The sequence below is a fragment of the Cavia porcellus genome, unplaced genomic scaffold (genome assembly GCF_034190915.1).
Source record: "Cavia porcellus strain 051 isolate PalLab524CR breed Dunkin Hartley unplaced genomic scaffold, mCavPor4.1 scaffold_18, whole genome shotgun sequence".
Lineage (NCBI taxonomy): Eukaryota > Metazoa > Chordata > Mammalia > Rodentia > Caviidae > Cavia > Cavia porcellus.
In genome coordinates this window covers 27,303,071-27,328,345 of record NW_026947501.1, presented here as the reverse complement: position 1 = coordinate 27,328,345, position 25,275 = coordinate 27,303,071, and the positions used below count along the sequence as shown (strand labels likewise).

The following is a 25,275-nucleotide window of genomic DNA, read 5'->3' as shown; positions in this document are numbered from 1 at the left end:
ACTTGGATGATTGATCTAATTAACTCCTTTCTTTGTATTTCACTCAGAATTAGTTTTCCCTTCATACATTTTCATTTTGATAAGGTATCAAGGTATCCACACATTTTTCAGTTATTTTGGATTGAAATCTTGAAAGAATTATGTTAATTACAAGTTCAACTGATTAAGAGTCCCGTTTAACAAAAGAATATTAGATTTTTCTATTTATTTATAAATAGTATTTTATTTAAAAATCTATTGAAAACTAGACAACTATTTGGAAAGAAAATTATACCTACACATACAAAATAAATTTCATGTGTGTTATAAATTTAAATACCTCTTATCCCCCAAAAAGTACTAAAAGGAAGACAGAATTATTTTTATTTTTATGTTTTTGAGACAAGGTCTCTCTATGTAATCCAGGCTAACCTTAAACTTACTATGTAGCCTACACTGTGCTCAAACTCACAGCAATCTTCCTGTTTTAGCCTCCCAAGTGCTGTGATTACAGGGATGTACTATCATGCCTGGCTATTTTTAAAACCTTGAGGCTGAGAAGATCTCCCACATCATGGAACAAACAAATAAAGAAGCTAGGCACATAACAGTACCATTAAAAATTAATATAATTAATATTAAAGAATCAATAGGAATAAATCTCTGGGAGAAACAGACAATGTAAAAATTATTTAAAAATACAAAGGAGAAGCCAGGCATGGTGGGACATGACTATAATCCTAGCACTCAGGAGGCTGAGGCAGGAGACTGTTTGCGAGCTCAAGACCAGCGCAGGCTACAAAGTGAATTCAAGGCCAGCCAGAACTGCGTAGCAAGACCCGGTCTTAAACACACACACACACACACACACACACACACACACACACACACACACACCTTCTATATATATACATGAGAAATCTGAAATCTAGAATTTTTAAAATGCAACTTAAAAGCATTAGAAAATATTATAAAGACTGATACTGCCCAGAGTTGGCAAGAGGATGAAGAAGTGGATTATTCTCAAACCTTATTAGGGGGAATTTATGACTGTGTAAGATTTTGGAGGGCACATAGGTGGGGCGGTGATGTGGACTGTATAATGTGAATAGTAGTTTCTATTAATTATCTACTTATGCCTTCAAAGTTACTAGTTGATATTATATATTCTTAGAAAATCATCCATCTGATCTACATTTTAAAACATATCAATCTGAAGAAGCACAGAGTAACTTTTAAAAACAAACAACAAAAAACACACCAGAATGAAGATCTAGCAGATATTTAAGACAAATAGCATTTAGGTACAGAGAAAATTTAAGGTGTTTTTCCCCCTTTCTCACAGCATACAAACTTGTACTTCTCAACTTTTTGGCAAAAACTAGAAACTAGTGGTAGGGAAATGAAATAGAACTTCCATGGTCGTACATACCGCACTCTGGGAGGTAGAAGACCATCTCAAAATTAAAAAATAAAACACTTTGGGTATGTAGCTCAGTGTGAAGGCCCTGGGTTCAATCCCCAGTACCTTCTTCTGAAAATAAAACAGCACAATACAGAACAAAAATTTTGTGGCTAAACTTTTCTGTATTACTAATGTTGATATCTTTTTATTTCCTTGGTAAGAATAATATGAAATTGGTCTACTATTCTTTTGAAAGAACCAAATTTTGGCTATACTAATTACTATTGGATGCAGATTTATTAATTTATGCACACAATGTATTCATTTTTATTTTTTAGTGTTTTCTAGACTAACATGCTTAATTTTACCATATTCTAGTGGATCTTATTCAGTTTAAGTATCACTGAAAGCTACAAACTTCCCTCTAAATAGATCTAGCCATAAATTTTGATTTGCTCATATTATTCTTAAATGAAAGTTTTATAATTTGTAATTTGTTTTTAGTTCTACAACTCACAAGCTACTTATGGTTTTAAAATTTCATGTAATTAAAAATTACAGTGATAATTTCAGTTTTACTGTACTGTTAGAGAATATGAGTTTACTTGTAAAATTCCTACTTTTAGGGTTTATCAACATTTTGCCTTCTGTGCAATTAATTTCTGTATATATTTTATATATACGTATTTGGAACAACTGTGTTATTGGGTTTGGGGAATGAAGTTTTATACAGATATTTTAATGAAGCACATTAATACTCATTAAAATCTTTCACATTTTTCATCTACGATATATGCTAAAATGTGGAAAAAGTATTAAAGTACTTAATTGTTACTGTACTTTTGTCATATTCCATTATGTTTATGAATAACAAATACTCTGTGGTTGAAAGCAGAGCCAAGACTAAAGATCTTGCTTTCCTCAGAAACTACAGTGAGGAAATACTCAAGACAAATAGCATCTGGTTAAAAAGAAAAAAATCTTCCCACATTATAGAAATTTGTATTTCTCATGAATTGACAAAAACCAGAAATTACTGGCAGAGAAGTGGAAAGGGAAATTTTCATGTGTTTCTGACAGGAATAGAGACTGGGAAAAAGTTTGGTAGTAATGTGAGAAATTGAGTATAACCCAAGAATTCCAATTCTGGTATACATACTAAAGACAGTCTCACATAGGTCTATAAAGGTTCAGATATGGACAAAGATTAGTAATGCTGTTTTGTTGTGCTGGGGTAGACAGCAACCTGGGTTTCTATCACAGGAAAAATTAATGAACAAACTATTAGATAGGCCATGAAGTATTATGTAACAATTATAAATTTGGGCTAGATGTACTTACAGCAACATAGATGATCCTGAACATACAAAGCTGAGTATAAGAAAAATGATACGCTTTTTATATAAATTAAAGATAAGCATACACACATGAAAGTAATATTTTAACTCCTGAAAAGCAAATGATATTTACATAAAAGGACCAGTTTATCTGTCCTTTTATTCCAGAAGAGGAATGAGAATGGGATTTGCGGACAAAATTTTAAAAACAGAAGCTATGAATCAAAGACCACATTTATCTCAAACCTCACCTCTTGAAGTTAAAAGAAATTTTACTTTACTCTGGTAGAGAAGCTATTATACTTCACTAATCATTTTCTTTCACTAAACTCTTACGAGGAATCATTATGAGATTAGTGTTTCAAAATGGTACTGTAGGCAGAAATACAAATCAATGAAAGCTTGAAAATACATCTTCCCCACTGTTACGGACTGTATCTAGATGTCCTCCCAAAGCTTCATGAGGCCATAGATGGGGCTTTTCAGAGATGGCAAAATCTAGGGTGTGTGACGCTGGGATTAAGGATTAATTCTGGGATTGATTCATGTTGCGATGCTAGGATTAAGGCTGCCCAATCCTGGATGTGAGTGGCACCCACCCTAACAGTTGGTAGCCTAGATAGGCTGTAAGGGACAGAAGTTACTTCTTGTCACTTGCTGCTTTTGCTCTCATCTGCCTGCCATGAATTGTGGTTCTCCTTTGTAATGTCCCTCTGCTATACCACTCTGCTTGGGAGCCAGTTGATTATGGACTGAAACCCTATAAAAACTATGAGCTGAAATAAACTTTTTCCCCCTCTAACTTTGTGTGTCAGGTATTTTTGCAACAAGAAAAAAGTTAACTAGGACATCTACTGATTTTCCTATTAATGCTGATGGAAAACAACACTTACAGTTTATTATAAAATATAATTGATAACAGTTCTCAAACACCTCAGTGAAGGAAAGAATAGTCTTTGCAACAAATAATATTGACATGCAAAAGAATAAAGCTATATCCTCCTACCTTACACCACATACAGAAATCCCTCCTATCTCACATCACATACAGAAATAAATTAAAAAATGATCACAGACCTAAACATAAGATCTAAAATTATAGACCTCTTGAGTTAGGCAACAGTTTGATATGAAACAAAAAACAGAAGTAACAAAAAAGTACAAAAATTGGACTTGACTGTCAAAATTTAAAACTGTATTACAAAACATCAAGAGTGTGAGACAACCTAAAGAATGAAAAAGAAATATTTGTAAATCATATTCCTAATAAAAATTTGTATTAAACATATATAAAAAGCTTATACAACTCAGTAGGAAAATTACCAAAAAAGCCAAACTAAAAATAAGCCAAAGGATACTCTGATTTCTCTTCATATCATATGAATCTTTCCTCTTTTACTAAAAATATGCAAAACATTAGAATTTTTTTCAGAGAAGATAAACAAATGGCCAACAGGCACTGGTGCTCAACATTACCAGTCATCCAGTCATTATATAAGTGCAAACTAAAACCAAAGTGAGATGTTGCTTAGTACTCAGCGCTGGTTTTAGTCAAAGAACAGTAACAATTACTAATAAGAATATAGGGAAACTGGAGTATTTATATTATATTGACCTAGTAGGAACATAAAATGGAAAGGGCACTTTGGAAAAAAGACTAGCAGTCTTGTTCAAAATTAGAGAGCTACTATATGATTTGGCAATTCTATTCCTAGGTATTATTCCCAAGAGAATCCAAAAAAAAGTGTTCACACAAAAACTGTACTTTGTTTTATATCAACATTATTCATGAAAGTGAAAAAAAAATAGAAACAACCCAAATGTCCATTAACTCATGAATGTATAACAAGATGAGCAGCCACTAAATGGATTTTATGGAGCCATAACATGCAACAAATTGCTGGTATGTGATACACATGGATGAACCTTGAAAATAGTATGTTAAAGAAGGCACACACATCATGCAATTCCATTTCAAATAAATAAATAATCAAGTTTCATACATCATGTAGCATGGAAACTAAGGTGGTTGAGGCCAAGTGTGCATGATAAGAATGTAATGTCTCGGGAAACTACAGAAACTAGTGGAGTTTGCATCCTCTTGTAGGCTGCTCATCCATGAACTAAAACAGGAAAAAGATGGTAGAGTTTTAAGAAAGTGTCTGTTATGCTGCAGGTATGACAATAAGGAATAGAAAATATTGTAGAAGAGAAACATAACTCAATTTGAGAGTCACCAGCAAAAATACTGGAGCAGAGACCCCAAGGGGTAGTGGAGTGTCTTTTTCCTATTTAAAAAAAAAAAGCCTGGTAAAACTGTTAAAACCAACCTTATCAAAAATATGAAAGGTAGTTTGCTTCTAAGGAATTGGGTGTTTCCACCTGCTTGTTTTCTAAGAACTGACACAAAAGTCCTATCTTTGTTTTACCTAACAAAATAAGTTGAGATAAATAATAGTTATGCTGAAACCTGGAGAAAACACAGTGAGAATCCTTGGAGCACAGGGCTTTGAAAATTTCTTGGCTATACCAAACAAACCATAAAGTACATTCCCAGAGCAACATGCGTGCTAAGACCTAAAGAGACAATAAACTTCCACTACTGGCTCATCTTTAAGCTCTGTGTAAGCAGGGGTGAAGCTAACAGAGTTGTAAGCAATCTGGCTAAGCACTGAAGGAGTTCCCCAACAATGACCACAAAATGCAAAAACCTGGAGTATATTTTTGTTTATGCTTTTTCTGGCTCCAGATATCTATAAAGTATTCTTTGATCTAGAAATGTCACTAAACTGCTAATAATTTTAATTTATAACAAGCAGTAACTATAAACCCTAGACAGGAGGAACCTAATGCCCACAATTATCACATTACTATATTCAAAATGTCAAGTTTTCAAGAGAGAATGGCCAGTTCTAGGGGCTGAGATCCAGAGCAGCACTGAGGAAGGAAACAGAAATTGCCTCATAAAAAGCATAGACATTGAATTCAGTAGATAAAGACTTTAAGTCAACTAACCCTAAGTCAACTATGTTAATGTGTTCAAATAGCTACAAGAATCTAAAGATAAACTACTAAAGGAAACAAGAATATCTCAGCAAACAGAAAATAGTAGTAAAAAATCAAATTAAACAGAAGTTATACGGCTTAAATTCCAATGCTGCGGATTAAACCAAGGGCCTCACACACTGTAGTTTTTAGAAACTAATTAGCAAAATATATTTATGAAGGAAATTCACAAAGCAGTTCAACAGATTTGATGTGAAAGAAGAAAAATAAACTGAGCCAAAGAAATCTCTGAATAAAAGAGGCCAAAAATTTGAAGAAATAATAGCTGAAACTCACAAAAGATATGAATCTAAGCAGTCCAAAGAACCCTTAATAGAATAAACATTATAAACAAACTCTCAAAAAACTAAATACAGAGATATTAATAGTAGTAAGAGCATTAAGCATCATGGTCTTATATACCTAATGATCAAAGAAAAAAATAAGAGGAAATTTAAAAATAATTTCAAATAAAGGAAAAACAAAACATACCAAAACACAGGATACTGTGAAGGTAAAGCTCAGGAAAACATTTATGTTTGTGAAAGCAATGCTCAGAGGGACAAGGTACAAAAAGAATAATCTCAAATCAATAACCTAACTTTAAGCTCTAAGGAATTAGAAAAAAGAAACTAAACCACACAAGTAAAGGAAATAATGAAGACTACAGTTGAATTAAAAAACAAAAACACAGAAACAACAAAGATGGACAAATTTCAAGAAATATATTATGTGCCAACTGTTAGGTCTTGTATTTAGATGTCCCCCCAAATAATGTAGTTATAGGTGGGGCTTTTCAGAGGTTGGGGGATCTAGGGTGATTACTAAATTAGTCTGCTGATTGACTTGGCATAGTTAGAGTATCATTGCTTGTTGCTTGCTGTCTTCTACCAGTCCTACTTTGATATGGACTGTTTCTCTATGATGCCTCTCTGCCATGCCATCCTGCCTTGGAGCCAGCTGACTATGGGCTGAAACCTCCACAAACCTCCAAATAAACCTTCCCTCCTTTAACTCTGGGTGTCAGGTATTTTGTCTTACCAAGGAAAAAAGTAGCTAAGATACAAATTCACTCAAGAAGCAACAGAAAATCTGAATAGATTTAAAATAAGATATTAAATCAGTTGTGGAAAAATTTTCCAAAAGAAAAGCACATGCTTAATGGTGGCACTGGTGAATTTTATCAAACATTTTAAAAAATTAGCATCAAATGTTAATACTGGTCCTTTTCAAACTCATCATAAAAAAAAAAAAAACAAAAACAGAACAGAAACTTACTCTGTGAGACCAGGATTATTCTGATAAGAAGAAAACTACTAATATCCTTTATGAATAGAGATGCAATAGCCCTTTTCAAAATTCCAGCAAACCAAGTCTAGCAGCATAGGAAAAGGACTATCTAACATGATTAAGTGGGGTTTATTCCAGGAATGAAAAATTGGTTATATACACCATATTACTAGAAAAAAGGGAGGAAACCCTAGACAACCAATTCAATAGATGCTCCAAAGCATTTGATAAAAATTAAATTCCTTTAAAAAACATTCATCCAATTAGAAAAAATCAAACTCAAGACAAATGTCATATGTTAAAATCTATAGCTGACATTATTCTCAATGGTAAAAACAAAGTGTTTTCCCTCAGAATACCTGTTTTTGCCATTTCTATGCAATACTATACTGGAAGTTCTGGACAGAGTATTTAGAAAAGAAAAATAAATAAGCATTCAAATTAGAAAAAAAACAAGACTATATTTGTAGGTCATGTGATTTTATATGTAGAAAACTCTAAAGAACCCAATAAGGACACATGTATTTCTATACACACGCAATAAACAATCTAAAATGAAATTAGCAAAGCAACTGCACTTGCAATCACAGCAGAACAAAGTAAAATATTAAATGCAATTCATATAAAACCTCGAGACTCCCAACAGCCAAAACAATTCTGAAAAAAGAACACTTCCTGCTTTCAAAATCTATTACGAAGATATAGTAAATCAAAACGGTATGATATTAACATAAAGGCCAACATAAAGAACAATAGAATAGAATACAGAGCCCATATATGGACATGCATATGGTTAAACAATTTTTTTTAATCTTTTTTTTTTCTTTTTCCTTTTTATCGGTACCAGGAATCGAACTCAGGACTGCCTGCTTGCAAGGCAGGCACTTATGCCGCTGAGCTAAATCCCCAGCCCCGGTTAAACAATTTTCAATGAGAGTACCAAAAAACACTGAATAGGGAAAAGACAATCTTTTAACAAACGAAGTTGTATGCATTGGATATCCACATGCAAAAGAAAGAGGGTAAACCCTCATCTTAAACCGTATATAAAACTTAACTCAAAAGATCTAAATTAGATCTAAAGATCTAAATGAAAAAGCTAAACTTTAAAACTCTTAGAAAACACAAATAAAAGCCTTTATGACACTAGATTTGGTGGTGACTTCTTGAATATAACTCCAAAAGCACAGGCAACAAAAAACAGTTAAGTTGAGCTATATCAAAATAAAAAACTTGGAATATAGCATGAGGAGCCCCGAACAGAGAGAGGGGAATTATCTTGTCCCAAGAAAAAATTAAGGAGAGAAAAACCAAACACACAGCTGGCTGTGCCACCCTGCAGCCCTGAGCACCTCTGGGCCACCCTATGTGCAACTAGACAGGCCATCAGTGCGCTGCAGCCCTCCAGCTGCTGCCTATGACACTGTTGCCGCAGACCCACCAGAGGTTAGGGGAGCAGAGCGACTGGGCATCCACCTGCTTCCCCACCCCTGCCACCACTGCTGCCACTGCCTCCCCGGATCTGGGCCGCTTTCCCGGGGGAGACAAGGAGGGTGCATTGCGGCATCACAGGTGTGGGACCAGATCACTGCCTTCGCCCTTGCTGCTTGCGTGAGCACCAGAGCCTGTGACGTCGGTGCTTGAACAGGCCTCCGAGGTCCACGGGGTGGATTGGATAAGTGTGTTTTCGCTGCCACCAGGCCCCCATGGCCAGAGCCCCATAGAGCCACCACTGTGAACGGAGCCCAGAGAATCTGCTTCTGAAAACATCTCCTCAGACAATAATCAAAAATACAGACCAGAACTTTCTGGCTTCCTGCCATGCTCGACCAGCTTTGGGGAATTGGGCCTGCCTGCCTGCAGCCTGAACTTTGGACTGGGCGGCCTGGGGTGAGTGTCCCCGCATCATCCTGAGACCCTGGGAGGGAGATTAAGATACTTCAGATAACAACAAATTGGGGAGGGCAGCAAAACCCCAGTCAGCACGCTTCAGAAAGACCCTAAGCAATACGGAAAGGGCCAGGGCCAGAGACCCCCAGGACACACCTGTCTGAAAGAAACCAGAAACATGACGAGACAGCAAAAAAAAAAAAAAAAAAAACAAACCCTCCAGCCACTAATCCTGGGACAATAAACCCAGGAGAGGTAAATACAGGAGAGAACCAGTGCAGTAATCATGCAATATTAGACACAGCATCAGTGGACATAAAGAAATACCTTCATGACCTCATAAACGAATTTAAAACTGTACTTCTGATCCAAGTGAGGCAAGATATAAAAAGATTAATTAAAGAAATGATAAGCCCCTCCCCAAGAGAACATAGATGGAAGAACGGAGGAACTCAGAAAAGGAAGAGAAACCTTTGATGAAGAATATAAACAAAATCTAGAATACATGAAACAGATCCAAAGAGATTACCAGGAAACTAAAAACTCCATTGAAAGCAGGCAAAATGAAGCCCACTGAGAGCCTGGCTGCTTTGGCACAAACACCTCTGCCACCTCCCTGACATGAATCAATGCTAGGCCATGCAGGAGAATTTTGTGTGATGTGTATAATGCAGGCACATAGGGCCAGGCCAGTTCAGAGATTGTAGCAGCTGCAGCTGGGAGCTCCGCCCAGCCTGCGGGAACTTTATCCCTGACTTGGGGGACCAGACCCGCTCCCCACCGGACCAGAGACCAGGCCGGAAGGGTGAGAGTAACAGCGGCTGCTGGGAGCTCCGCCCAGCCTGCAGGAACTCTCGCCCTACCTGGGAACCCAGGCTGGTTCCCCACCCGACCCAGGGACCAGGCCAGATCAGAGACTGTGGCAGCGGCGGCTGGGAGCTCCGCCCAGCTTGAGGAGACACTCTTCCTGGCCTGAGGAGGAGGCCATAGTTCCCTGCTGGGTCCAGTGAGTGGGGCCATGGCAGAGTACCCCATCCCAGGCTGGTGGATCTCTCTCCCACACCTGGAACAACACTTGAAGCTCCCAAATACAGGAAAATGACAAAACGAAAGTCCAAAATGCAATCTCAAACATTCAGCCCATCCCAAGAAAGCCCAGGAGCCATGTGCATAGAAGCAATCACATGCCACATAACTGAAATACCTGAAATAATGGTAACTGAAATAAAGAAGCAAGTATGGGAAGTCTTAAAGGAATTCAAACTAGAAATATTCTCTCAGATGAAAGAAGAACTGATAAAAGAAATAAAGCAGATGCTAAACATAGCTAAAGAAGAGGCAGTTAAAAAATTAGAGGAACTAAACAAAAAGATAGAATCCCTGGATGCACAATATAAGAAACAAACAGAATACATAAAACAGATGCAAAGAGATATACAGGAAATCAAAAACTCCATTGAAAGTTGTAAAAACCGCCTCAATGAATGTGAAGATAGAATCTCAGACCTCGAAGACAAGATTGCAACAAGTGAACAGGAAAGAAAAGATCTTTTAAAAATAACAAGAAATCAGGAAATAACAATTCAACACCTATAGGATGATGCAAAGAGAAACAACATAAGGTTGATAGGGATGGATGAAAAAGAAGGGGACAACATAAAGGATGTCAGGAGGGTATTTAGAGAAGTAATAGCTGAAAATTTCCCCAAACATGAGATTGGAAACTGATATCAAGATCAAAGAAGCATATAGATCTCCAAATAGTCACAACCAAAATAAAGCTACACCCAGACATATAATAATGACCATCTCAGAAATTGAACAAAAGAATAGAATATTAAAGGCTGTCAGAGAGAAAAGACAGATCACCTATAAAGGAAAACCTATCAGAATTACAGCAGACTTCTCAGCACAAACAATAAAGTCAAGAAGAGCATGGAGTGATGTATTTCAGATCCTAAAGGAAAATGATTTCCAACCTAGGCTGATGTACCCCGCAAAACTGTCCTTCAAATTTGATGGAGAAATAAGATACTTCCATGACAAAGATCAGCTGAAAAACTTCATGATCACCAAGCCAACCCTGCAAGGAATACTGAAAGAAAGCCTAGATACATTTAGGAAAAACCCACTAAACAAAGCAGACAGTTGAACAGAGTAGGAAGATAAACATGCAACAGCAGAAAGATAATATGTCAACAATAAACCAATTTATAACAGTTCTTACTATTAATGTAGATGGTCTCAATACACCAATTAAAAGAAACAGACTGGCAGAATGGATCAAGAAACAAAATCCAACCATATGCTGTCTATAAGAAACCCACCTAACTCAAAAGGATACTCACAGACTCAAAGTCAAAGGATGGAAAACAACACTCCATGCAACAGGAACCTAAAAAAAAGCGGAGGTAGCTATTCTGTTTGCAGACAAAGTCAACTTCAAGCCAATAATGATTAGAAAGGATAAAAAAGGTCACTACATACTGGTTAGGGGAAAACTCCAAGAGGAAGAAGTAACTATCTTAAATATATATGCACCAAACTCCAGAGCACCCAGTTATATAAAACAAGTACTAACAGAAATGAAAAACCAAAACAGCAGTAACACAATTTTGACAGGAGATCTTAACACACCATTGACACCAATGGACAGATCAACCAAACAGAAAATCAACAAAGAAATAAAAGAACTGAATTGTACCTGTAAACAAATGGACTTAATAGACATATACAGAGTATTCCACCCAACAACAACAGAATACACATTCTTCTCAGCAGTAAATGGGTCATTCTCTAAAACAGACCATACATTAACTCACAGAACATATTTAAATAAATGCAAAAGAGTTGAAATTATCCCTTGCATGCTATCAGACCATAGCGCCATGAAATTAGTAATTAACAATAAAATATACTGCAAAAATCCCACAAACACGTGGAAACTGAATAACATTACTGAGTAATCAGTGGGTCACAGAAGAAATTTAAAAAGAAATTAAGCAATATCTACAAACAAATGAAAATACAGATACAACTTACCAGAATCTATGGGATGTAATGAAAGCCGTCCTCAGAGGAAAATTTATTGCACTGAGCTCCCACATCAGGAAAACAGAACAAATACAAATAAACAACATGATGCTACACATCAAACAGCTAGAAAAAGAAAAGCAAGTCAAGCCCAAAGCCAAAAGAAGAGAGGAAATTATAAAAATCAGAGCAGAAATCAACGCAATAGAGACTAAGAAAACAATCCAAAGAATCAATGAATCAAAAAGTTGGTTCTTTGAAAAAAAAAAAAATCAATAAGCCCCTAGCCAACCTTATTTAAAAAAGGGAAGAGCTCAAATCCATGCAATAAGAAATGAAAAAGGTGTAGTCACTACAGACTCAATACAAATACAGAAGATCATCAACACCTATTTCGAAAACCTCTACTCTCAAAGGTTTGATAACATAGAAGAAATAGATTATTAGAAACATATGAAGTACCAAAGCTAGATCAAGAGGATATAAAACTGCTGAATAACCCAATCTCTATCAATGAAATTGAACATGTAATTAATTCCTTACCTACAAAGAAGAGCCCAGGCCCAGACGGATTCACTGCAGAATTCTACAAGAAATACAAACAAGACCTAATACCGACACTCCTCAAACTCTTCAATGAAATTGAAAGGGAAGCAATCCTTCCCAAGTCATTCCTGGAAGCAAATATTACTCTAGTACCAAAACCTGGGAAAGACCCAACCAAAAAAGAGAACTACAGACCAATCTCCCTAATGAACACAGATGCAAAAATCCTCAATAAAATATTGGCAAATAGGATGCAGCACATCATCAAGAAGATTATACACCATGACCAAGTGGGATTCATCCCAGGCATGCAGGGATGGTTCAACATATGTAAATCAATAAATGTAATCCACCATATCAATAAAGCCAAAAGAATCACATGATCATTTCCATAGATGCAGAAAAAGCCTTCGATAAAATCCAACATTCACTCATAAGAACTTCACAGAAAATTGCAATAGATGGTCTTTACCTCAATATAATAAAGGCTGTCTATGACAAATCAGCAGCCAGTATCATACTAAATGGCCAAAAATTGAAAGCCTTTACTTTAAAATCAGGCACAAGGATATCCTTTATCACCTCTCCTATTTAATATAGTACTGGAAGTACTAGCCAGAGCAATTAGACAAGAGAGAAAAATAAAAGGGGTAAAGATAGGAAAAGAAGAAGTTAAATAGTCATTATTTGCAGATGACATGATACTCTACATAGAAGACCCCCTAAATTCCATTGAAAGACTCGTAGATATAATAAATAAATTCAGTAATGTAGCTGGGTACAAAATCAATACTCAGAAATCAATAGCATTCTTATACACTAACAACAAAATCACAGAGAGAGAAATAAGAGAAGCCACACTCTTCACACTAGCAAGCAAAAAAAAATGAAATATTTAGGAATTACTCTTACGAAAGAAGTGAAAGACCTATACAGGGAAAATTATAATACACTGAAGGAAGAAATTGAAGATGATCTCAGAAAATGGAAAGACATCCCATGTTCATGGATAGGAAGAATAAACATTGTGAAAATGGCCATTCTCCCAAAACTGTTATACAGATTCAATGCAATCCCAATAAAAATACCATCAACATACCTTATAGATCTAGAGAAATCACTCCTAAGGTTCACCTGGAACCAGAAGAGACCTAGAATATCACAGGCAATTCTAAGCAACAAAGGCAAGGCAGGAGGCATCACAATCCCTGACTTGAAGTTATACTACAAAGCAACAGTAGTAAAATCAACATGGTACTGGAATCAAAACAGAGCAGAGGATCAATGGAATAGATTAGAAGATACAACCACAACTACAAACACACTCAACCACCTTATCTTCGAGAAAGGAGCCAAGCAGGTTCACTGGAAAAACGACAGTCTTTTTAATAAATGGTGTTGGAAAAACTGGCTCTCCATTTGCCAAAAACTAAAACTCGACCCAAGCCTATCACCATGTACTAAATTAAAATCTAAATGGGTCAAAGATCTGAATATTAAAACAGAAACACTAAATCTATTGGAAGACAAATTAGGTAGAAACATTGAAGACATAGGGGTAGGTAGAGAATTCATGAACAGGACTCAAACCGCATGGGAAATACTTCCCAGAATCAATAACTGGGACCACCTCTCATTAAAAAGTTTCTGTAAGTCAAAAAAAATCTCCAGCATAGTGAAAAGAAAACCCACAAATTGGGAAAAGATCTTAGTGAACTTCTCCTCAGACAAAGGACTTTTGTCTAAAATATATAAAGAATTAAAAAAAAAATCAGACCCCCAAAATTCAAAGACCCAATCCAAAAATGGGCATCTGAGATGAATACACGCTTCTCAGAGGAAGAAATACAAATGGCAAATAAATACATGAAAAAATGTTCATCGTCGTTGGTTATTAGGGAGATGCAAATTAAAACCACACTGAGATTCCATCTCACTCCTGAAAGGATGGCCAGGATCAAGAAAACCAACAACAACAAGTGTTGGAGAGGCTGTGGAAAAAAGGAACTCTCCTACACTGTTGGTGGGAGTGTAGACTGGTACAACCTTTGTGGAGGTCAGTCTGGAGATTTCTCAAAAAGCTGGGATTGGAAGTCCCATTTGTTCCAGCTATTCTACTTCTAGGCATCTTCCCAGAAGAACTCAAAGCATCATACCACAGTGATATATGCGCACCTATGTTTATAGCAGCACAATTTGTAATTGCCAGATCTTGGAAACAACCCAAATGTCCATCAACTGAGGAATGGATAAAAAAGCTGTGGTATTTCTATACAACGGAGTACTACTCAGCTATAAAGAAGGATCACATTGAGGTATTTATCAATAAATGGGCGCAGCTTGAAACCATACTCATAAGTGAACTAAATCAAACTCGCATCTGTGAACACCAAATAGTTTCCCTAGTGAAGGAAATGATTCAAATATATAAAAGTACGTGATAACCATGATTCCCCATTATGTGGCCTTGAAGCCTTATAAAATTTTCACTCATTAATTGGAATGGCTTTATTCTGGGCTGTTTGATATTATGGCCTGTGATGCAATGAACAGCTAGTTTGAAGAAAATAAGACATAATAATAGCAGTGCTGATTTAATACCATCTTGCCTTAAAGCTGCACCAAACTATGGCTCTTCTGTCTCCATTGATTTTATCATGTTGTAACTTGCTGGATTCTATCGTATGTGGTAGTATAAACAAAAATTGTTATAGGCAAAGAGATAATATAGAAACCATTGATCATTTTTTTCTCTGTTAGCTCGTTCTAAATACTCTACAATGCTTTCATCCACTTGAATGGTGTTACACAGTCTTGATATGTTTGACTTGTACCCTTACACTGTTTTGTTTTGTTCTGCTTTTTCTCTTTTTCCTTTTAAATAAAATTTTAAAAGAAAGAAAGAAAGAAAGAAAGCAGGCAAAATGCCTTGACAGAAACTGAAGTTAGCCTTTTGAAACTTGGAGAGAGATTTATGGTGTGTGATCGTGAAAGAAAAGATCTCTTAAAAATAACAAGGAACCAGGAAGAAACAATTCAAAGCCTAGAAGACGACAACAGGATTTATAACTTAAGAATAAAAAAATGTGAGCAGGAATAACCACAAATGAATTACAAAGACTATTCACAGATGAAATTGAGGAAAACTTCCCAAGCATAGGAAAAAGAAATGATATCCAGATAAATGAGGCATACAGAACTCCAGCCACCTACAACCAAAACAGATTTACACCCATATAATAATAAAGATTCCAGATATCTACAAGAACAGAATATTAAATGCAGCCAGAGAAAAGATTACCTACAACAGAAAAATTATCAAAATAACACAACAGAAAAATTATCAAAATAACGACAGACTTATCAACACAAACTCTCAAATTGAGAAGAGCCTAGGGGGAAATAGTCCAAGCCCTGAAAGAAAATACCCTCTAAACAAGACTGATGTACCCAGAAAAACTCTCTCTCAAAATTAATGGAGAAACAAGATATTTCCAAGACAAGGAGGAACTGTGAGAGTTCATGGCCACCAACCCAACACTACAAAAAATACTGAAGGACATTCCAGAGAGAGAGGGAGGAAAAAATACCAGGATTCCAGCAACAGTGAGAGGCCTCAATGAACAGGGCAGACAGTGGAATGAAGGAGTAAAGTGGACAAATAATAGCAGAAGAATAAAAAAGCAGAAATGAGGCACAGACGGTAAGCTGTAATCTTTAATATAGATAGCCCTGATACACTAACTAAAAAGAAACACAGGCAGAGTAGATTAGGAGGCAGGAACCATCAAGATGCTCTGAATAGGAAATACACTCAACCTAAAAGAGGGTTAATAAACAGAGTCAAAGATGAGAAAACAATGCTATATGTGACAGGAAACCAGAGAGAAATAGGGACAATTTGTCCAGCAGCCGCAGATAGACTGGAAAGCTATGACACTTTTGGGCAGTGTAGAACTACACAGCTGGAAGAAAGGAAAACCTTGTGACTTTAGTAAGTAAAGTAGTACAGCTCAAGATCAAGCTCAGGGGTAAGTTTTAGCAATACTCAGATAACAGGTTGGCCCCCTAATCTAAACACTAAAAGAGCTAGTGGTCCCAAAATATATAAAGCACCATGAGAAAGGGAAAGGGGGAGAATTGTCTAAAAAAGGAAGGTAGAGGACATTGTTAATAGTGTATCAGGATTTAAAAGTCACAGTAGTCTTATTGCTCTGTTCAGTGTGATTATATTTTGTTCCAGTCTGTCTACTCATATTAGATTTGAAGGCACAGACAGCTAACCCCAAAATAGCAGATTGGACCACGGTAACTATCCTTAATTTCCTATTAACTTACACTGAAACCCTGCATTACTTACATTGTCTTACTATGACTTATCTTATTTGAAGCTGGTTTGTTAGACCGCTGTTTAGCCTCTACTGATTTTATTCGAATTTGGTATGCTTGATAGTATCAAGTCTAAGAGTAGAGGCAACTACTCTGAAGATGACAAGATGTAAAAGATATCCACTCTGGTTTTGATTATTAATTGCTCTCAAGTCCTACAATGTCTTCAAAGTTGTGTTTTTATTAAAATAACTATGTAATGTTAATGCTCAATTATATTATGCCTGATGATGTGGACAATTCTATTGAAATTAACAAGAGAAAGCATAGTAACTATGGTAGATCACCTAATATTGTGGTCCTATATGTCTTTTTCATTTCTTGTTTTTCTAGGAATTTATTTTGTCTTGTTTTGATCTGTTTTTCTCTATAATACAGAAAGGATAGGTATACATGTAGAGATTCACACATGGGAAGAATTTCTAAACTATTTACAGGAACAGATTATATAATACACAATGTAATGAACAGATACTCTGAAGAAGAGACACTAAGAAACCCAATGCCAATTCTGTAGCATTATTATATAAAATCTAGCAATACTATCATTCACTGTTCAGAGTAATATTAGTCTAGTCTCTTATGTTCAATTTCAGCAATACGTAAAGATAAAGACAACTACTACAAAGAAACTGAGACACATTATGGTTGTCATTATTGACTTCCACAAAATCAGGTCTCAAAGCCCTAAAAAGCCTTCATCATCCTGTAATGATTTGTTCTATAATGTTCAGTATATATTCAATGTGTGTGAAAACGGGGACAACTATTTGGAAGAAAACTAGAGAAAATAAGATAGACAGTGAAGATCTCCAGTGGACATGCTTTGAAATCTGTGTTTCTTTAAACTGTTTCCTTATAAATTGTTTTGTTCTATTTAATCTTACTCTCTTTAAGATAAAAAACAAGTGTGTAGGACTGATAACCATATTACTAAGTTCTTGTTGGATCGTTGAACAGAACTGTTTGCAGTGTCATTATTTGAATATCACTTTGTATGCTTTAATTTTGTAACTCGAGCAACTATTTCTAAGATGATGATATGTAACTTATCAACTGATTTCTTACTGTTTATTTTTCTGAAATTCTGTATTGTTTCTACCCTTTTTTTTTTCCTTTCTCTTTAAATAAAAAAAAAAACTTCTTTAAGTCAAAGAGGACAATTAAAATGATAGTATGAAATGCAATCTATGGAGTGCTAAAATATATATGTAGATCACATATCAGAAGAGGTTGATATCCAGAATATATAGAAAATTCCTACAACTCAGCTAACTAAAACCCAATAGCCAGATTCATAAAGGTTAAAGAATTTAAAAAGACATTTCTCCAAAGATATACAAATGGCTAATATGCACATAAGAAACAATTCAACATGACTAACTGCTGCAGAAATACAAACCAAAACTAAAATGAGACACTATCTGACACCAAATAGTATGGCCACTATGGGGGGTCGGGGAAGAGTGGAAGTAATTGTTGGCAAAGATGTGGTGAGACTGAAATCCTATGAATTGCTAGTGAGAATCTAAAGCAAAACAGCTACAGGGATGGGATAGGATGTAAAAAATGTGGAAAAGGGAAAGAAGCCTAATATAAAGATCACATACTACATGAAACAGTCAAATACTGAGAAACAAAAAATAGATTATTGGTTTCCAAAGGCTGGTTGGAAGGGGAAAGGAGGAGTCATTGCTTAAGGGATACTGTTTTCCACTGAGATAATGAAGAATTTCTGGAACTAAATAGTGGTGATGGCTATAAAACCTTACAAATATATGTAATGACACTTAAGTATTTACATTAAAGCCATAAATTTTATGCTGTGTATTTTATCTGTCACACACACACACTCTCTTCTACTCTGATCTTTTGCCTTTGTGTCTGTTATTTTTAGGTCTTCATTACTTAAAAATTTTCATAATAACATATGAAATCACTGACATTTAATACCTACCAAAAGCTCTATTATGAGAAAGACTATTTATGCTAAACTGCATATCTCATATCTCTTTTTATCTAGATCAGTGCTCTCCAAATTTTTTGATCATTCATTCCTACTGACAAAATATTTTTAGTATAAATTGCCAAAATAGATATGTTTATAAATTAGGTGAATAGTATGCTTATACATTATAAAATATGCAAAAATAAATTTTAAAAGGTTGAATAAAATGAATATTAATTCTAGTATTTTCTTTTCATACTCTAATCCACAATGCATTTATCTTAGAAGAGCACTTCGCTGGGGGGGGGGGTACTCTAAATTTTGTTCGGGTAAAGCAATGATCTGCATTTGTTTATCCCTTGAGACTGGCCTTCACTAACTTTCTAATCTAAGGCATTGTTATGGAATCAGTTAAATGAGGCTGTGGGAGACTGCTACATGGTGATGTAAAGACAAATGAGACAATATCCCTTAGGCTCCTGTATCAGAAGTATGTGATGCTCTTGAAAATTTGGTTTCCTTTTTTACAATACAATAATTACAAAATACTAGTAACATTATGTGCTAAAACAGAATACCATATTTGTAGCTAATTTCTAGTATATACACCTACCAGGTATATTCATGTCCTTTCTGGTTTTAATGTATCTTTCTATGACTCACAGTTCTTTATTTAAATATTATATCATAGTTCATCCCAGGTTTAACTTTTACCGATTGTTCATTCACTTTTTTAAAAAATCATATTGTTCTGTTTGTGTGTGTTTAAAAGCACCTGAAATATTTCTTGAAAGACAGGAGGAAAGAAAAACAAACAAAAACCAGGAAATATAGTTAGAATAGAGATTATTCTAAACTAGGCTCCCCCATGTCAGGGGTGTATTTTGCAGATTCTGATGCATCTAGCAGCAAAGCCCTTAGTTCAAAGGGTAATCAGTAAGTAAGTGTTGATGAAAAGAATGACAACTCACAATAGCACTGTACTATACTTTCTCACTCTTTTCCAGTTGGTAAGAATGTTATATTAAGGAAAGGGCAAGGGAGCTTTTTTTTTTTTCACCTGTGTGCAGAGCTGAACTAAAAAGTCCGTTTAAAAAAGCAGTCACATTGCCAGATGGAATTTGTAGCCATGTACCTGGATGTGTTTCCTTTTGGTGTGCTCAGCAGTCATTTGGGGATGACCTGTATTGAATGGTTTCTTGTTTTGCTTGCATCGCTTCTCAAGGTATCTCCGCTGTTGGTTGGTGACACTACTATATAATTTAATTCGTCTGGGTGACAAACATACTCTTTCATGGCCAAAAGCTTGGATCAATCGGGCAGTGTCAATGGTGGAAATGGAGCTACTCCTTTCATGCAAAGCCACCTCTCTGTCTGTTTGGGTCAACATATCTGAGTCCACAGAAGTAGAGGTAGAACAAACGTTGGTAGGAGTATCTGTGAGCAACCCACTTTCCTCTGAGGGCCTAGAATCTGAAGATGTGTTGCTGACAGATTTGAAGCATGGCTGTCTTTTCAGAACATATTTATCAAATTTAATCTGTTCAATTTTAATCTGGTTGGGCCCCCCAGTTTGGTTAGCAGAAAGTACCTTGTGCTTTTTAAGATCACCAATGCTTTTATGCCCTTTTTCTGGGCTTTTATACCGCTTTTTCTGGAGTTTGCTTTTTGGCTGTTTCTGTTTACCAGTCCATTCTTTGATATCTTGCTCCTCTCTACTATCATCTTGCACTCTTTCTGAGGCCTGGAGAGATTTTGTGATGGGATTCTGAAGAAGTTTAGCCAACCGATCAAGTCGTTCCACTAAGGACAGTTCTGTCCTGTCACTGACACCAGGAGGTTTTTGTTGCTTCTGTCGCTCCTGGTACTTGTTCCAGAGTTCATTCAAACTCATAGTATGCTGAGTCGTTAGCTCTGAGGTAATCTTACAGTTCTTCTGTGAATCATTAATCTGTATGTTACTTTTTGGATGGTCTCTGTCCTGGCTGTTAGTAGTACATATCACTTCTTTGTCTCCCAAATTCACATTGATGCTGAGGCTCTTTATTCTAGGATAATCGGCTTTAGTCTTGTCCACATTTTGATAAGGCGGAGAAGGACAAGTGTTTTCTTTATGCTTATCTGAATGATGCTGAAAAAAATCGTTCCAAGATTGCCTCATGAAAATACTCTGTTCCAAAGATTCATGGCAAGTATCTTGATCACTTGGTAGGTGCACTGGACGATGAAAGTAAAACTTGGCTGACCTGAAGACAGAATGAGTAGTATTTTCCAATTCTGAATGACATTCAGACTCTGAAAAGGAAACAAAGGTTTTTGAAAGAATTTAACATTTGTATTCCTGATAGCAATACTATTTGTACTGAGTTCTTCAGATATAAAACAAAGATTAAAGGAAAGAGCAATTTATATAAAGTTTCAGAAAATCATTGCAGGACAAAAGATTCATGGCTTAGGCTTAGTAGCCACACTACCAGCATCAAATTAAAAGACCGTGGGTCAAAAAAACCTTGGTTCCAGGATGCATTCTGCTGCTGGCCAGCTATGCAACCCCAATCTCCAGATCATATATTTAGCTACTATAAGCATTCACCAGCAGCTACAAATGGAGTATAATTGTATGTATATCTTCAGCAGCTACATATGGAGTATAACCGTATGCGTATTTCTTTTGTAAAAAATTCACTTCTGTTGATGAAACTGAGATTGGTACTGGTAATCATATTTTTAAATAAAAAAACAGCTTTCATTTTCACCATCAATAAATAAATGAGTGAAATAAGCTTTCTTTGTTTTTGGTACTGGGGACTGAACTCACAACCTTACACATACCAGGTAGGTACCTGTGCCACTGAACTAAAACCCCAGCCCAAATTTACTTTTTTTTTGGTACCAGGGTTCAAACTCATGACCTTGCACTTGCCAGGCAGGGTGCTTACACCATGAGCCCCAACCCCCTTTCTTACATATTTTAAAGTTTGTTTAAAAGTCCTTTTCTATGAAGCATTTTCATTCTCCCCACACTGCCCCCCTCCTTTTTTTTGCAGTGCTGGAGATCAAAACCCAGGGCATCAGATATAGCAGGCAAGTACGCTTACCACTGAGCTACATTCCCAGCCTTCCAATTTTTTTTGTTACAGTAAAATAGTAACATAAAACCATCTTCAAGCTTTACTTTTTGATAATCATTTTATATGAAAAGTAGTATCATCTAATGTAACAGTATCTTACAATCTGCTACAGTTTGAATTTTGTGACCCTTCAAGTCCATATTAAAAAGATAGGAACTTTCAGGCTGTGATTAGGTCATGAACGGGATCAATGCCCTTATAAAATGCCCTTTTTCCTCCTTTATCTCTTTCTCTATCCCAATTTACTTTTCAAATTACTTCCAATTATAGCTATACTATCAGACTAAAACTGCTCTTGCTAATATGATCAATAATCTCCACACATAGCCAACTCCAGGAAATGTTCTCATCCTACATTCTCATCTCTTCTTGGGGCACTTAGTTCCATTTCATGCTGCTATCTGCTCAGATTTACATTTCAAGCTATGATTTCTCTCTTGAGCCCCAGATTTATATGCTTATATCCACTTGGATAATTGACTTTTAAATGTACCTAACTGAATTATATTCTAGCCTCCTTTAAGAAATCCATAAAAAACTATTAGAACTAAAAGGTGTTTAGTTAAAGATTTCAGGATAAAACATAAATATTTAAAAATTCATTTTATACACTTACAGTAAATTAGCTGAAAAAAATTCTAGCTCAAGCATAAATGTTAATATGGATATACATCAAATAAGTACAGACATGTATAAATGTAGTTCTAATCAGTCTGGTAATCTTAATCATACCAAAGAGAAGAAAAACAGTTTATATGCAGTTTTATGTAGTTATGCACATGTACAGGTACCACAAATATATATGTATAAGATAATTTATTAATATGTATGAGATTACAAAATTAAATACCTATGTCTAAAAACAAGCAACTCTAATCATAATAATATGAAGAGTACTTAAAATGCATTTAGTAAGTAATACAAAACTTATAGTTTGAAAACTAAAAAGCACTGCTGTAAAATTAATCTAAATATTTATGTTATGGACAAAAGGCAACATTATTAAGAAAGTAATATTTTTCAAAGTAATTCTCAGACTTAAAGCAATCTCTATCAGAATTCCAGCTTGCTACTTTGCAGAAATTACTATGGTAATTCTAACATTCTTATGGAATTAAAAGAAGACGCAGAAGAGCCAACACAATTTTGAAAATTAAAGTAAGAGTACTCACACATACCAATTTTTTTTTTTTTTTTATTTAAGAGGAAAAAGAGAAAAACACAAAACAAACCAAAGCGGTGTAAGGGTACACGTAATACAGAACTACAAAAAAACAAAACAAAACAAAAAAAAACAATACAAACAAACAAAAAAAAAACATAACAGTAAGAAATCACCTGTTAGTATATTACATATTATCATCTTGAAAATAGTTCCTCAAATCACAGTATCAAAGAATACAAGGTGGACATTCAAACACGTAGACTGCAAACAGCTGTGTTCAATGATCCAAAAACATTGATACAGTCAGCTATTTAACACCCCTAAACACACTTGCTGTTATATCCGTTAGAGCTCTTTTTCTTTTTCTTTTTTTTTCCCTCTCTTTTTTACAACAAAATTCACGCACTTTGGATTTCATTACTCCTTAGTGCTTATTACTTTTGGGGGGGGGGGAAGAATACAGTCAAATATGGCAAAACAAAGCTGTCAGTCAATACCAAGGATAGACATAGCACATGATGTAGAACAGAGTACAAGTTTATCAACAATGGTTATCAACGTTGTCCCTTGTTTCCTTAAAAAGAATTATCTATCTCATTAGATATTATAAAGTTGGACAAAACAGTAGAGAACAAGACCAATAAAACTTAGGCATTGTAAACATTACAGGACTTCCAAAGAAGACAATAGTCAAACCAGGATGGGTATCTTAGTGAATCTTATTGTCTTCAAAGTAGTTGCCTATGTCTTCAAACTTGATACTACCATATAGAATGGAACAGAGTCTAATCAGTCAAAACAAGATCGTGGGAGCACTACAGGACTTCAAAACAAGTTAACAGGAAATCAAAAACACCAATTTTAAAGCTTACTACTAAACACTAATAATTGAGACAGAACAGCACTGTGTTATGGCTCATGTCTGTATGTCTCTCGCAAAGCCAGGTAGGGCTTTTTCAGACGTGGCTGGATCTAGAGTGTGTGATTCATGGTGCAATGCTGAGATTAAGAGACGGTGATTACTTAATCAGTCCACTGATTTGTTTGACAGTACCCTAATATTAGTAGCCTGGATATCATATAAGGAGCAGAAAGACGCTATTAAGGCTCCTTGTTGCTTCTGCTGTTTTCTGCATGCCATGAACTGTTCTCTCCGACAACCCTCTGCCATATGCCATTCTGCCTTGGAACTGGTCAGCTATACACTGAAACCTCTACAAACTACGAACTAAATAAAAATCTCCCCTTTAACTTTGGGTATTGAGTCTACAATGAGAGAAAGACATACCAAGACATACCATCTTTCAGATAAACATATCAGTCAATAGAATTTTACTGACAGTCCAGAAACACAATTATCCATCTATGATAAACTAATTTTCAGTAAGGGTACCAAGACCATTCAGTAAAGAGTAAGTTTTTAACAGACAATTATAAGACAATGGTATATCCATATGGAAAGGAAAAAAGTGGAACTGTTATACCACATACAAAAGTTAACTAAAAATGTATAAATGATCTAAATGTAAAAGTTAAAACCATTTAATACTTGGAAGAAAATACAGGGATATAAATGTTCATGAGCTATGATTCAGCAAAGGTAAATTAGCTGTAATACCAAAAACATAAATAAAAGATAAACTAGATGACTAGATTTTATCAAAATTAAAAACTTTTCCTTTAAAGGAATACCATCAAGAACAGTTATGCTGTGGATATAACCCTTGGTTCAATTCCCAGTAATACACACACACACACACACTCACTCACAAAGACAAGCCACAGAATATGACAAAATACTTGCAAATCTTGTATCTAATTGATAAGGAATACACAGAGAATTCCACAACTCAATAACAAAAAGAACCAACTGATCATTTGGTTCAGCAGGCCAGGCACCCGGCCCTGCTGGCAAGTGGGAGGTTGCTGGTTCGATCCATACATTTCCTTTGAAAGGGAGCTGGGAAGATGGCGGATCAGTAAGTAGCAAGATAAAGAGCCTCTCTGAGAGAAACAGCTCAGACACTAGCATTTAACATCATGGAGAAGACCAGATGAGAGGAGAGGAATTCTCACAACCCAAGAAGAAATGAAGGAAAAAGAAGAAAAGAAAAATG

The 25,275-nt window shown here is 35.6% G+C and overlaps 1 protein-coding gene across 10 annotated transcripts in view; it reads right to left on the bottom strand.

Annotated features, from left to right (window-relative positions):
* Window positions 1–25,275, bottom strand: part of Alms1 (ALMS1 centrosome and basal body associated protein) — a 229,662-nt gene that overhangs the window by 90,672 nt on the left and 113,715 nt on the right. For 8 of the 10 annotated variants that reach the window (XR_010040667.1, XR_010040661.1, XR_010040662.1 and 5 more), the window contains exon 17: window positions 19,998–21,157. The exons of the other annotated variants lie outside the window; for them this stretch is intronic. Coding sequence is in view for 1 of the 8 variants with exons in the window: in XM_013151576.3 (XP_013007030.2) it covers window positions 19,998–21,157 (1,160 nt within the window). In the remaining 7 variants the exon portion in view is untranslated. The remainder of the gene's footprint in view (window positions 1–19,997; window positions 21,158–25,275) is intronic. 10 annotated transcript variants of the gene reach the window in all.